Source organism: Hyaena hyaena, unplaced genomic scaffold (genome assembly GCF_003009895.1).
Source record: "Hyaena hyaena isolate Hyena2069 unplaced genomic scaffold, ASM300989v1 scaffold_96, whole genome shotgun sequence".
In the NCBI taxonomy this organism is placed as follows: Eukaryota; Metazoa; Chordata; class Mammalia; order Carnivora; family Hyaenidae; genus Hyaena; species Hyaena hyaena.
In genome coordinates this window covers 773,087-789,152 of record NW_024080729.1, presented here as the reverse complement: position 1 = coordinate 789,152, position 16,066 = coordinate 773,087, and the positions used below count along the sequence as shown (strand labels likewise).

General features: G+C 35.0%; 1 protein-coding gene across 1 annotated transcript in view; it reads left to right on the top strand.

The window, feature by feature from the left end:
• Nucleotides 1-471: 471 nt before the first annotated feature.
• The window catches only part of DNAH8 (dynein axonemal heavy chain 8), a 318,105-nt gene continuing 302,510 nt past the window's right edge, over nucleotides 472-16,066 (top strand). The window contains exons 1-4 of the mRNA XM_039235325.1: nucleotides 472-597; nucleotides 8,894-9,083; nucleotides 9,789-9,952; nucleotides 15,449-15,625. Of these exons, the coding sequence (XP_039091256.1) occupies nucleotides 487-597; nucleotides 8,894-9,083; nucleotides 9,789-9,952; nucleotides 15,449-15,625 (642 nt within the window). The 5' untranslated portion in view covers nucleotides 472-486. The remainder of the gene's footprint in view (nucleotides 598-8,893; nucleotides 9,084-9,788; nucleotides 9,953-15,448; nucleotides 15,626-16,066) is intronic.

Genomic DNA, 16,066 nt, shown 5'->3' with positions numbered 1-16,066 from the left:
TCATATTTTTAATAGTTTTTAAAATTAAATGATTTTCATCAAAATTAGGTCAAGAAAGAATTTAATATAACTTGGGGTGCTTATGAGTGTATTTAGTAGGGGACTAAATCTCTGCGGAGTCAGTGAAGGCTTCCAAGAGACTAGTGTGTCAGCTGAGATCTGAAAGGTAAGTAGGAATTAGGGAGGCAGAGGGTCAGAGAAGGGATAGAACAGTTTGTGTGAAGGCTTTGAAGGGAGAAAAGTGCAGAGCTCAGGGAAAGAAAACAGAGGCTGCACTTTAAGAATTTCAATTATTGATGTCTTTTTGTAGACAAAACAATTATTCCACAATCCTATCAAAAACTACTTACAGTAAAGCAAGAAGCCACAGTGTAAGATCCATGGCAATTCATCACATTTGAATGGTTATGTGGTCATACACTAAGTTCTTGATTTTTGTTTTCAGAATGTGGTCGAACTATTCCTGGAGCAACCAAAGGGGCAAAAATGATGAGATTGTATATAGACAACGCAGCCCCAGAGAAACTAAAAGGATTGTGTATATTTTTTGTTCGCTGTCACAATGATACTGCTATAAATGTTAAAAATATTCATGAGGTATGTTTACATCTTTTCCTATTATATAGTTAAATGTTTTTTTCCAGCTTAATTGAGATTTAACCGACATGGAACATTTTGTAAGTTTAAGCTGTATAACATGTTGATTTAATACACTTATGTTTTGTGAACTGATCACCACTGTTGCATAAGCTAATCCTCCATCATCTCACATAATTACCTTTTGTTTTTGTTTTGTTTTTGGTGATGACATTTGAGATGAACTGTCTTAGCCATATTCAAGTGTATATTACAGTATTAACTATAATCACCATGCTTTACATTAGATCCCCCAAACTTACTCATCTTATAACCAGAAGTTTGTATCCTTTGACAAACATTCCCTAATTTCCCCTACCCCACAGCCCTTGGTAATCAACATTCTACTCTCAGTTTCTATAAGGTAAGCTTTTTTAGATTCCACATATAAGTCTGATTGTACAGTATATGTCTTTCTCTGTCAGACTTATCTCACTTAGCATAATGTCCTCAAGGTCCATCCATGTTGCCTTATAAAGGCAGGATTTCCTTCCTTCTCATGGCCGAATTATTCTCTCTCCCTGTCCCTCTGCCCATCCCTCAATCTCTAAAAAATAAAAATAAAAATAAAACAATAAAACATAGAGAATAAGTTCCTTGAGATTGATCTTGGCAATGATTTTTTGGTTATGACACCAAAAGCAAAAGCAAGAAGAGCAAATATTGGTAAGCACACTACATCAAACTAAACAGCTTCTGCACAGCAAAAAAAAAAAAAAAAAAAGTTAATGAAAAAGGCAACCTATGGAATAGGAGAAAATCTTTGTCAACCATCTACTTCATTGGGGGTTAATATAAAATATAGGGAGAGAATTTGTGCACTCCAATAGCAAACAAACAAATAATCCAATGAAAACACAGGCAGAGGAACTGAATAGGCATTTTTTCAGAGTCATCCAAAAACTAACAGGTACATGAAAAGATGCTCAAGATCACTAATCATCAGGGAGATTAAAATCAAAACCACAATGAGATATCACCTCATACACATTAGAGTGGTTATCATCAAAAAAGATAAGAAATAGGGGCACCTGACTGGCTCAGTCAGGGGAGCATGCAACTCTTGAGTTTGGGGTCATGAGTTTGAGCCCTACACTGGGTGTAGGGATTACTTAAATAAGTAAATAAACTTTAAAAAAAAGATGAGATAAGTGTTGGTGAGGATGTGGAGAAAAGGGAATGCTTGTGCACTGTTTGTGGGGATGTAAATTGGTGCAGCTACTATAGAAAAAAGCATGGAGGTTCCTCAAAAAATTAAAAATAAAACTGTCATACAATCCAGAAATCCCATTTCTGGATATATATCTAGAGGAAATGAAATAAGGGTCTCAAAAAGATATCTTCACCTCCAGGTTCATTGCAGTACTATTCACAATAACCAAGATATAGAAACAAACTAAGTGTACAACTAAGGATAAATAGATAAAGAAGATATGATAAAAATCCACGATGGAATATATATCATGTCCAGCGTGGATTCTGACATGGGGCTCAATCCCACAACCATGAGATCATGTCCTAAGCTGAAATCAAGAGTAAGACACTTAACTGATTGAGTCACTCAGGCAGTCCCCTGTGTTTTCTTCTAGGAATTTTATGGCTTCAGGTATTATGATTAAGTCTTCAGTTAATTTTGAGTTAATTTTTGTGAATAGTATAAGATTGAGGTCAAAGTTCATTCTTTTGCATCTAATTATCCAGTTTTCCTAGCAGTATTTATTGAAGGAGACTGTCTTCAGTCATTGAGTATTCTTGGCTCTCTTGTCAAATTTTAGTTGACTGCACATGTATGGATTTATTTCTAGGTTCTTGATTCAAATCCATTGGCCTATGTGTCTATTTTTATGTCAGGTATCATATTGTTTTGATTGCTATACCTTTGCAGAATAGTTTGCAATCAAGAAGTTTGATGCCTCCAGTTTTGTTTTGTTTTGTTTTTTTCCCTTAGGATTACTTTGGTTATAAGGTGTCTTTTGTGGTTCCATGCAAATTTTGGGATTGCTTTTTCTATCTGGGGGAAAAATATCATTAAAATTTTGATAGGGATTGCATTGAGTCTATAGGTGGCTTTGAGTAATACAGACATTTAACAATACTCATTCTTCCAATCCATGAACATCGAATATCTTTCCATTTATATTCATCATCTTCACTTTCTTTCATTAATGTCATGGTTTTGAGATCTTTCATATCCTTAGTTAATTTTATTCCTAAGAGTTTTACTGGTTTAGATCCTATTGTAAATGCGATTATTTTCTTTATTTAATTTTCAGATGTTTTGTAATGCATATAGAGAAACACAACTGATTTCTGTGTGTTTATTTTGTACTCTGCAACTTTTCTGACAGTTTTTCTAAAAGTTTTTTGGTGGTGTTTTAGGATTTTCTATTTATATTATTATAGAGACAGTTTTTCTTCTTCCTTTTCAATTTGGATGACATATATTTTTTTCCTTTTCTAATTGCTCTGCCTAGGATTTCCAGCGTTGTGTTTATTTTTTTTTAAGTTTTATTTATTTATTTTGAGATTTATTTAGATTTCTTCTTTGACCTGCTGATTGTGCAGGAGGGTGTAAATTTTCACATATTTGTGAAATTTCTAGCTTTTCTTTTGCTATTGATTTCTAGTTTCATACAATTGTGACTGGAAAAAACACTTGGTATGATTTCAGTCATCTTAAATTTGCTGTTTTGTGGCCTACCATAGGATCTCTCCTGAAAATGTTCCATGTGAACTGGAGAAGAATGTATATTCTGCTATTGGGTGGAATGTTCTGTATATGTCTATTAGGTACATTTGTTCTAACCTACAGTTCAAGTGCAGTATTTCTGTGTTAATTTCCTGTCTGGATGAACTAACCACTGTTGAAAGTAGGGTATTAAAAGTCCTCTACTATTGTGTTGTCTGTTTCTCCCTTTAGATCTGTTAGCATTTGGTTAATATATTTAGGGGCTCTGTTGGATGCATATATATTTATGATAGCTTTATCTTTTTGATAAAGTGACCTCTGTATCATAGTGTAGTAACCTTCTTTGTCTATTGTTATTGTTACTGTTTTGGCTTCAAGTCTATTTTGTCTGATTTAAGTATAGCTACTTCTGCTTTCTTTTGATTTCCACTCGTATGGCCTATTTGTTTTCTCTTTTCACTGTGAGCCTATATATGTTCTTAATGAAATGAGTCAGTATCTTTTAGTCAGAATACAGCTGGCTCTTATTTTTGTATCCATCCAGCCGTGCTGTGCTTTTTGATTGGTGAATTCAATCCACTTACAGTTAGAATAATTATTGATATATAAAGGCTTACTAATGCTATATTATTGATTGCCCTCTGGTTGTTTCATACTTCCATTTTGTTCTTTTTTCCTCTGTTTCTACTTACCTTTGTAAATTGGTGTTTTTCCATGTGGTATGCTCTGTTTCCTTCCTTTTTAATCTTTTGTGAATCTACCCTAGATTTTTGCTTTGTTGTTACCATGAGGCTTACATAAGACATAGCTGTAACACTTTATTTTATGCTTATAACAACTAACTTCAATTGTATGCAAAAACTCTACCTTTTTGCTCCTCCCTATTATGTTTTTGGTGTCATAATGTATCTTTTTTATACTATGTAATCATTAACAAATTTTGTAGCTCTAGTTATTTTTATTACTCTCATTCTTTAACTTTTATACTAGAGCTACATGGTCACCACCACTCCTATTTATAGTATTAGATTATTCTGAATTTGACTATGTACTTACCTTTTTTAGTGTATTGTATTTTTTCATATGTGTTCATATTAATAATTGTGCCTTTCATTTCAGCCTGAAGAACTCCTTTCAGCATTTCTTGTAAGGCGGGTCTCATGGTGATGAATATTTCAGCTTCTGTTTATCTAGAAAAATCTTTATCTCTCTTTCATTGCTGAAGGGTAATTTTGCCAGATAGAGTATCTTGGTTGGCATTTTTTTTTTTCTTTTAGCCCTTTGAATGTATTGTTTCACACACTTCTGGCTTGTCAGGTTTTGGCTAAGAAATATGTTTTGGTAAACTTGGGGGTTCCCTTTTAAGTTACAAGTTTCTTTTCTCTTCCCACTTTTAAGATTTTTTCTTTGTCTTTGAGTTTTGACAGTTTTATTATAATGTGTTTTGGAAAGGATCTCTTTAAGTTGGTTTTATTTGGTGAATAGCTTTGTGAACTTGCATATCCAAATCTCTCCCCAGATCTGGGCATTTCTCAATCACTATTTCTTTAAATAAGCTTTCATCCCCCTTCTTCCTCCTCTCTTCTCTTTCTTGAACTTCAATAATTTGCCAATAGGTGCTTTTGATGATATCCCATAGATCACATAGACTTAACTTTTTTCATTCTTTTTTCTTTGTTATCCTCTGGATAAATTCAAAGTTCCTATCTTCTGTTTCACAAATTCTTTCGTCTGCTTGGTCCATTCTATTGTTGATGACCAATGTTGCACTTTTTACTTCTTTGTATTCCTCAGCTCCAGAATTTCTGTTTGGCTTTTTTATTTTCATGATTTCAATCTCTATTAACTTTCTTATTTTGTTTATGTATTTTTTTCCTGATTTCATTGAATTATCTTTCTGTGTTTACTTGTAGTTTATTGAATTTCTTAAAACAGCTATTTTGAACTTTTTCTCAGGTAAATTGCAAATTTCCATGTGTCTGGGGTTGGTTGCTAGAAAATTATTATCATCCTTTGGTGGTATCATGTTCCTTAAAGTTTTGTATTGCTGTCTTTGCCTTTGATATAGTAGTCACCTCCAGTCTTTACCGTCTTTGGGAGAGAAATGCTTTCCCTCAGTCCTGCTGGTGATTCTAAGGCTCTCCCAGACCTTCTATGGATAAATCCGCTCTACACTTCTTTCTTCCTTTTGTAGATGAATTCTTAAGCTTGAGTGCCTTTTCTCAATCCTGCAATGCACCAAGCTGACAACCTCTCTTTTGTTTTCCCAAAGGTGATACTAAAGTTCAAGTTTGTGATCTCCTCCTGGCCAAAAGATTTGGGCTGGCTTTCTTCATGTACTCACTAGCCATCTGCCAAAGTGTGCTCTCACTGTTGCCATCAGGAGCATGCACAGGGAGCCAGCCACGGGGTAGGGAGCATGTGTGGCTGAAGTATGCTGAGGGCTGGGGGCACCTATGGGCCAGTTGGGGGAACCCATGCGCCAGATGTTTCCAGTAGCCATGCTGGGCTCCCAGTGGTGGGCTCCTTGATGGAGTCTGTGATACAATTAGCAGGATCTGCTTCCCTTTAATGCCTTCCAAGAGACTTATCTACCGCTCTCTCAGCTTGTTTATGCCCACATCCCCCTGGCCCTCAGCCATGCAGCTCATGATTTAGTACTCTGGGTGTGGTGGGAGAGAAATGAGCCTCTTTGGCAGCATCCTACATCGCTAGGGAAGCTGGATGCTCATTTACCTGCTCTTATTTTCCTCTGCAGGAGAAATTAAAGGCTGAGAAGATCTCCCTTGGTCCTAAGCTGTGCTGCCTTGGGGAGGGGTGATGTGGATAAAGTCGAGCTGCACCTCTTACCTTAACCATGCACACAAACTCATATTTTTTTGCTCCAGCTGTGTGCTGGAACTTCTCTTCTGGAAATCTGGACTTCCACAAAGGCTCTTTTGTCCATGGGGCTCCTGGACAGTGTCTAAGAAGGGTTAGAGCTGGTTCATGGACACTGCAGGTTTCACACCTGGACTAAGGTCTAGATGCCTGTTCTCTGATGCATGGTGGGAGAGACTCCTCCTGAATTCCTCGACATATGGTGCTGGTCACAGGGCTCCTATAAAGCACTTTTGTCCATTGATAAAAAGCAAATTATTGGTTTTTTGTTAGGGGACAAAAACAAAGGACATCTTATTCTACCATGTGTTGGCATCATCAGCCTATAGTTAAACATTGAAGGTATTATCATTGTTATGCTTCTACTTTACTTTCTCTCCCGTATATATGACTGAATTGAGTTCCAAGAAAATAATGTATTCATGTATCCAGGGAAACTGAGAAATTACTATAATAGAACGAAGTGATACTTATCCTTTAGGCACTGCTTTTAAAACTCATGAATTTTCCATTTCTTCTAGATGGTGGGCAAATAATTTTCATCCTTCTATTTACTTGGAAAGAATTTAATATTGTTCACATAATTTTGAGTATTGGTTACTTTATTTAATTTCCACTTTACTTAATATTTTAACTCCTTAATAGTTTAGGAAGAAGAGAGAATTGACATAGATACTCCTTATCTAGTCCTGGGAAGTTAGCTTGGTGGATTGGGAATAACAGCAATTTTATTCAGATAGACCCAAATTTGCCTCCTACCTTCACCACTGACCAGTGGAGTGTTCCTTGACAGGTTGCTTTTCTTTTCTATGACTTAAGTGTTTACATTATTAATTTGGATATAGTAATACCTACATTGCAGGATTGTTGTGAGACTAAATTACAAATCAGCAAATTCTTATCTTGCCTGACATAGTAGTCCCTCAACAAATACTAATTCTCTTTATTATTTTTAGAGAGTCTTAATAAAAGTCTTCCTTTCTACAGTGGTAAAGGTAACAAATCCACCCTAATTTTTCTCCTTTTCAGTTTATGACAAAAAATTGCTTTAAGAGAGGTTGTTTAGCTTGGGTTTAGATTCTAGGTTGGGAGTTGTTTCCCTGTGACTCCTTGTAGATATGCCATTGTTTTCTGATATCTCTTGTGGTTGAGGGTGCCTCTTCTGTAAGTGTGCTTCATAGGTGCTCTGTCTTTTCTTTCTGTTTGATTTTGTTCTTTGTCTTTCAAACAGTTTTACCTGATGTCTCTAAACATGTGCACTTGTTTCCCCAGTGTGTCTTCCATTTCACTAATTCTCCCTTCAACTTGTTTGTGACAACTCATTCTTTTTTTATTGAGTTTTTATTTTGTCACAGTTGTATGCAATTTTTTTAAATTATTTTTTTATTTGTTTTGAGAGAGAAAGCACGAGCAAGCACACAAGTGTGGGGAGGGACAGAGAGAGAAAAGATTCTGTCAATGGAGAGCCAGAGGCAGGGCTCTATATCACAAATGGTGAGATCATGACCTGAGCTCATATCAAGAGTTTGATGCTTAACTGACTGAGCCACTGAGGTGCCCCTGTATGCAGTTTTCAAAAAGGAAGAAATTTTGTACATCTTGTTATGAAAACTGACATCTATCTCACTTTCCAGGAGCAACCGTTAAACTCTCAGCTGATTCTTTCATTTGCCTCCATATCTCTAAATAGTGTCCCCTGATTGCTCCTTTGCCAGGTCAAACATTACCTAGTGACTTTTCTCTGTGGAAGATGAAGATTTAGCTCTTTTTTTATCCTATGTCCTTCCTGCCATTTTCCATCCCTTTGTTCTTATATAACTATAACATAGTTATATTCTATTTTGCTTAGATATATATTTGTTTACATCATTATAATCGTGTAAATACAATCACAATTGAGCCTATAGTATACCAGTGATCCTCAGCATGGTTGCCTAAACCCTTTCATGGAATCTGCAAGGTCAGAATGTATTTTTATCATTATACTAAGAAATTTGGCCTTTTTACTGTGTTGGCATTTGACTAATGGTGCAGAAGCAGTAGTAGGAAAGACTGGTGACACTTTAGCACGAATCAAGGCAATGGCACCATACTGTACTCATAGCCATTGTATTCTTCACTGCCATACACCCACAGTTTAAAAAAAAAAATAGCGGCTTTTGGCAAGTGTTTTATCTTAATTTCTTGGCTTGGGATGTCCATGTCACTTCAATTGTATTCATTGAGATATCATACTCATAGATGCTGGACTTCTGATTTCTGTGTTTTTGATTTCTTGAGGCTGATCAGTTTTTCCACTTAAAATTCTGGGCAGAGGGCTAGTTTCATTGCTCTTTCCTTATTCTGATGGAGTTTTTCTAGTCTCATTTCCCTGGACAGGGCAGTTTCCCACTAAGAACTCTATGCAGAAGGCTCAGCTTCATTTCCTCCACATTGTATAGGCTCCAGCCCATTTCTCCTTCCTGATGTAGAAAGTGAAGCACTGAGGAAAGTGTTGCCTTGATGAACAAACATGTGAATGATTAGAATGGGGGCAGAATATAAATCTGTTGATTTTACAACCACCTAAGTTTTCCTAATAGTATACAAAAAATATTGTCTATGCTTAACGTAATGAAAACTAGGTTATGATTTCAGTACTTTGATGGGATTAGCATACAAAATAACATTTGAACACCACCCTTTCAGGATGTGCTATTTACGGTACTGGATGCATCAACAGGAATCCTTCCTGGGATTAGGAACATGCTGTCAAGTATATTTGTGCCAGCTATTCTTGCAACAAATAATTGGGGTGCTTTAAACCAGTCCAAGCAAGGAGAGTCTGAAAAACACATTTTCACTGAAACCATCAACAGATACCTTTCATTTTTAGATGGTAAGTACAAAATTAACATTTAGTACATTACTAAAAATGAGCAAATTAACTGTGGGATCTGTTATTAATGATAAGTATTAGAGGAAAACCATTCCATATTTTAAAAAATGTTTTTATTTATTTTTGAGAGAGAGACAGAGACAGTGTGAGCAGGGGAGGGTGAGAGAGAGAGAGGGAGATACAGAATCTGAAGACAGGCTCCAGGCTCTGAGCTAGCTTCCAGCACAGAGCCTGATGCAGGGCTCGAACCCATGAACCGTGAGATCATGACCTGAGCTGAAGTCAGATGCTTAACCAACTGACCCACCTGGGGTGACCCAGGTGCCCTAAAAACCATTCCATCTTAAAAGAAAGTGTTACTCAAAGTAATTATGAGACCTAGAAGAAATTGAACCTCTCATTTCTGGGGATCTTTGCAGGAGTAGGATATATTCTTTTAAATTTTTCCATTGTAGCAAGAAGATTCTATTCCTATATTATTCATGAAAAATTACACCACATTTAAAAATATAACTATATTATTAGCTCTTTCAAAAATATATAACTTTATTAGTTCATATTATTAAAATACATCTTATTAACAACTTACAAAGTCACAATCTAACAATCAATTTGTATTATGATTCTCTAACATTTGAGTAATTATAGCTAGAAATCACACACTGACATTAAACAGCTCTTCTCAATATTGTCTCCTCCTTTTAGGTGCTAGAGTAAGTATTGAGGGCACAGTTAAGTTAAAGAAGGTAGACAATGTCGATTTTTCCAAGCTGCATACTTTTGAAGAAGTGACGGCTGCCGCCAACAATTCAGAAATGGTTCGTCAGCTAGAGGACGTGCTGATGATATGGTATAAACAGATCGAACAGGTGAGCTAACTCAAGTAATTACATCAGATATGAGTTGTAGTTCTTAGCTGTGTCCTAGCCATTGCATCGTGTCCCTAAAAGTAAAGAGGAGTCTTGGAATTCTGTTATGAAACTCAACCTATTCTTGCAAAATCATTGTTCTCTAGGAGGTCACTGAAAATCAATTTAAATATTTCTCACTTGTAAGGAGGAAACCATAACCATATGGGTTGAGAATGAAAAAGAAATGAAGAATCGGGAATAGCCAGCATTCATTCCAATACTTTATATGTCGTTTATACTCTTCATAAGAGAAAATAAGAGGATACAATGAAGCAAGTATAGCCACAGTGCTAGACACTAAATAAATACCTCTTGGTTGATCAGTGGCATTATCTGTATTGACAAAGACTGCAACTCACTGGCTAAATTTTCTCTGGCAGTAGGAAAGGCAGCAATTGGAATGGGGCATACGTTAACATTCTGAGAGATGCCAACTTTCATTACCCATCCTGCTCGAAATCAGACACTGTGTAGTTGCTCTAAACTGAAAGAGGCCTCTAAGAGCCAGCTCACAGATATCTAGTTCATGAACACAGGTCAGTGGAGCTAGAGAAGAAAATCTTCAGTCAAGTGAAGACTAAGGCAAAAAAAAATCTTGACCGAGTAAAAGTTAGAAAAAAGCATTTTCAATTTACCTCTCTTAGAACTATGTTAGAAAGAAGGAGGTGCAGTTGGAGGACTTTGGAAACTCCACCAGGGCCTGGAGTGCTGGTCACATAATTTGTTCCAGGTGTCACTAGGAAATTGAAGTGGATAATAGAGCACGGCAGGACTTCTGTACCCACCTGCTGTCACTGGAGGAAGGGGGAGTTGTAACCCATTGTGGAAATCAGGCTCTGCCCTACACAATGGCTGAGGGGATCCCCTCCAATTATTATGATCAATCAATATAGATTTTCTTTCATGAAAATGAACAAGCAAAAGAAAATAGCTTGAGATTTGGGGAGATTTAACAACTTGAAATAAGAAAATCACATTGGGCAATTGTTGCAAATGGCTCCAATTAAGTAGAATCAATGCAGGAAATGGGAGAGATCTTTAATCTAAAATAAACATCTGAACCATGACATCTAAAATAAACCTTGACCCTGTCATACACAAAAATCAAGATAGATCATAGACATAAATTTGAAAGCTAAAACTGAAAAAACAGATACACTCGACAAATTGGATGAATCTCAAAAATGCTGAGTGAACAGAAGCAACCCTAAATAAGTAATGTGAAAAATAAAACCTATAAATGAACAAGAACACAACATAGGACTGTATTAATATCTTCTTAAGATACAAAACCCAGAAGCCATGAAAGAAAAAAATGACATATTTGACTGTATAAAAACAATTTAGTAACTTTCATATGTCAAAAATTACCATGAACAAAATTTAAAAATGACTTTCTTGGAGAAAACATTATCAGCACATATAACAAAGAGTATCCATAATATGTAAAGAACTTTTATAAATTATTAAGAAGTGGGCAACATTGAAAAAAATAGGCTAAGGATATGAACAATGTCATTCAGTGAAAGTACATGGAGATATCTGACCAGGGGGGTGGGTTGGAAGGGGATTTAGGAGGTCATGATATCTTCAAATATTTGATGGGATTTTACATGATATTAAACTTGCAGTATGTGGCCCTAAATGGCAGAAGAAGGAACAGAGTGGGATGGCTGCAAGGAGAAAAATTTTTAATCTTGAAATCAGGATAATTTTCTCACAGAATCCCCTTCTCACACATACAAAAATATGGAATGTACTGCATCCTGAAAGTATCCAATTTGAGGCTGATTTCTATCTATGAAACATGTGTAATAATAATTAGATTTCAAAAGAGTTGTTGGATTTAGTTACTTTTAAAGATCCATTTTCATTCTTTAATTCTGTGATTCAAACTAGATAGACTTCAGCCAGTTCAGAGAAATTTAAATCATGTCTAGTGTCCTCTCTTTAAGGAGATGGGGAGGCTTGTGATAGGATTAGGAAAGAGTTCTATACACGATGGGTAAAATTAAAAACAAATAACTATTTAATGGATTGAAGAAAGAACCTTCATAGGCCTGAAACATCAACTATGCATTTTACTTCCCTTGTGTTCTTAAAAATTCCATCACAATTTAAGTTATGTGAAGTTATAAACATAAAAAGTACAGAAAACACTATAACAAAGACCCCTGAAACTACCACTGAGATTAAACAGATAGATACTTGTTGCCACATTTACTTCAGATCTGTTTTATTTTCATGAAGGCCTTCAACTCATCTCTTTCCTTCCCTCTACATCACCTCTGTCCTGAAGTTATTGTCTCCTCTCATTCTCCTGAAAGCTTTACACTTTTATTGCATTTGCATATTTATAAACTTTAAGTTATAGATAAAAATAAATTATATGTATACAGTATACATATAAACACAGAACATATATTTATGATTAAGATCTTTATGGGGGTGCCTGGGTGGCTCAGTCTAAGTGTCTGACTTCAGCTCAGGTCATGATCTCACGGTTTGTGGATTCGAGCTCCGGGATGGGCTCTGTGCTAACAGCCAGCTCAGAGCCTGGAGCCTGTTTTGGATTCTGTGTCTCCCTCTCTCTCTGACCCTCTCCTACTCATACTGTCTCTCTCAGAAATAAATAAAAAACATTAAAACAGTTCTAAAAAAAGATCTGTACACAAATGGTACAGTACTATTAAATATCTTTTCACAGTTTATTTTTTTCTCATTTGCATTCTCTTTCATCTATGTTGGTATTAGTAAATTAAATTATTCACTTAACTACTGTCTGGTGTTCCTGTATAAAGAAATCAGTTTATTATAATACATTTCAGACATTAAGGACACATTTAAATCATGTGTAATATCCTCTGTTTAAGGAGGTAGAGAAGTTTATTCATCCATTCTCTCAGAAAGACACTTGTTTCTATTTTTTTCTTTTTTTACTATTACAAACAATAATACACATCAATGAATACCTTTGTTCTGACCTCCTTTGCACAGGTTCTAGAGTTTCTCAGTGGAATTGCTGAGAGCAGTGGCATATAGATTTTTTTATAAGGTATTACATAGCCCTCCAGAGAGTGGTTATATTAACTTATTTATTTTTACAGAAGCATATGAGAGTTCCCATTTCTTCAAATCTTTTGTTACACTTGGGATTGTTAGATTTTTAATCTTTGCCGGTGTGTTGGGTGTGGAATGGTACCTTATTCTGCATTACTCTGATTTCTATTGAGGTTAAGTGTGTTCAATGGTTATTTAGGTTTCCTCTTTGCTGAATTGCCTGTTTACATCCTGTACCTACTTTTGGTTCAGATTGTTCAATGATACCTTACCAACTTGCTGTAGGTTAAATAATATTTTCCAGATGTTCACTTTGTTGGTCCCCATTGTGTCCTACATTTTCATTTAGCATGGTGTCTTTAGTCATATGAAAGTTTTACATTTTAATGTAAACATATTAGTTAGAAATTGTAATCCAGATTCATTTTAGCTACCTCTAGTGGCTAGGAACTTTGTTCTTTTTGTATTTTATTTAAGAGACTCTGTTCTATTTAAGTATTATGTAGATATTCTCCTAAGTTATTTATTTACCTTAAATAGTTAAATCTACAGAAATGGATACAATAAAAGAAACAAATTATTGTAAAATGGACACTCATGTAACCTTTGCACAAGTTAAGAAGCAGCATTACCGGAACCTTACAGTCCCCATGCATCCTTCTTCCCAATTTTAACTCCCTTTTCTTCTCTCTAGTGGTAACCATTTTCTTGACAATTAAGATATTTAGTTCCATGCTTTACTTTATAGTTTTGCCCTCATCTCCTCTATTTTCTTTAAAAGCTTTGCCATTTTGTTTTTAATATTTAGGTTTTTAATCCATTCGGGATTATTTGTGTATGTGGAGTAGGAATCTAATTTTGTCTTTTTCCATATAGTTAGTCAATTGTCCCTAACATAAGCTGTTTATTTAATAGCCCATTGTTTCCTCCTAACAAACGTTTAATATCACTTTTGCAATATATCAAGTTTCTAAATCCCTTTGTCTATCCCACTGGTCTACTTATTTGGGTTTTGTACTCATGCAATACTGTTTTCATTTCTGTAGTTTTTTTACTAAATCAATATTTGTCATGGCAAGTCCCCTTCTGTATTTTTTTTTAAATTGTATTGATTCTTTCTAGTTAATTGTTCTTCTAAGTTAATTTTAAGACTAGATTTTCAAGTATCATGAAAAACTCTATTGAGATTTTGATTGGTTCTTATTGAATGTGTACATTAATTTAGAGAAAATTGTCATCTCTATATGGTTGAATATTTCCATCCATGAATATGGTATTTCTCTCCATTTATTTAGGTCTTCTTTTGTATGCTGAAAGTAAGTTTTCTAATTTTATCCAGAAAGATATTGTACATCTTTTGCTAATCTCTAGATATCATTGTTGTAATTTGTTGTAACAAATACTGTCTTCTTTTAGAAATTACATTTTCAGATTGCTATATGGCTATAAAGAAATGCTACTGATACTTATGTATACATTCAGTAACCTTACTGAATTGTTCACTTTTACTTATTGTAAAAGTTTGTCTTTAGATATTCTTGAATTTTAAAGATGTAGCCAAACATATCATCTTTGATGATGATAATTTTTTTTGAGAGAGAACACACAAGAAAGGCAGAAAGAGGGAGAGAGAATCTTAAACAGGCTCCACACCTAGTGCTAAATCAGATGTGGAGTTCAATCACACAGCCATGAGATCATGACCTTAGCTGAAATCAAGAGTCTGATGCTCAACTGACTGAACCACCCAGGCACACTGCCATTATTGTTTTTTTTTTATTTCCAATTCTTATGCCTTTTGGTTGCTCTTCTTGTTTGGAGACCTCCATTACCACGTTGAATAGAAGTGGGTGGTGTTAGTGGCAAAATTTTCTTTACTTGGTTTTAAAGTGATATTTTCTAAAAGTTCATCGTTAAGTATGAGATTTGTTGTAGATTTTTGGTAGATACTATTTATCATGTTAAAGGAGTTCCCCTTTGTTCTTAGTTTGCTAAGAGTTAAAGAAATTTTTTTATTTTTTTATTTTTTGGGTTATAATCTCTATTATTTATTGATTAAAGAAATTTTTTTAAATGTTTATTTTTAAGAGAGAGACAGAGTGCAAGTGGGGGAGGGGCAGAGAGAGATGGAGACAGAATCTGAAGCAGGTGTCAGCACAGATCCTGACTCCGGGCCTGAATTCACAAACCGTGAGATCATGACCTGAGTGGAAGCCAGACACTTAACTGACTGAGCCACCCAAGTGCCCCAGTTTGCTGAGAGTTTTTAATATTCTTTAGTGTTGAATATTATTTATAAAAATTTTTAGCTTCCTTTGAAAATATATAAACAATGAGGTTTTACCAAAGAAGAAAATAGCATTCCTAAATTCTTTGAATTTTTTTTGATTGCAGGTACTTATTGAGAGTGAGCAGATGAGGAAAGAAGCTGATGATTCAGGTCCACTTACCGAATTAGAGCACTGGAAACGCATGTCAGCCAAATTCAATTATATCATTGAACAGATTAAAGGGCCAAGTTGTAAGGCTGTCATAAATGTGCTTAATGTTGCACACTCCAAACTGTTAAAGGTAGAAGGCCTTTTATTTTAAAATTTGATATACTTCAGAACAACCAACTAGAATATTACCCTTCTTGAACTACTTCTTCACATTGTATACTGGAACCATGTATTTAGAAGTGTTAATCTTTGAGTGAGACTTTCTCATATTCTACAATTATTTCCAAAGAGGAAAAGGAAGTATAAATGAAGATTTATTTCTCAATATTTTGCATATAGATTTTGACAATACTATTATGGAACTATTGCTATTTATTTTTAAGTTGTTTTTGAAATTGTGAATCAGTAGAGTCTCATTGAACTAAAAAACTATATAGAAAGTCAAAAGCAAAAGTGTGCTCTTGTTAGATAGCTCATGTCCACCAGTCCACAGTTTGGTTTGATTTTTTCTGGGTTCTTTTATGTTTCTGTATTCTTTCTTTTAAAGAATTTATCCCTATCTTTATATTTA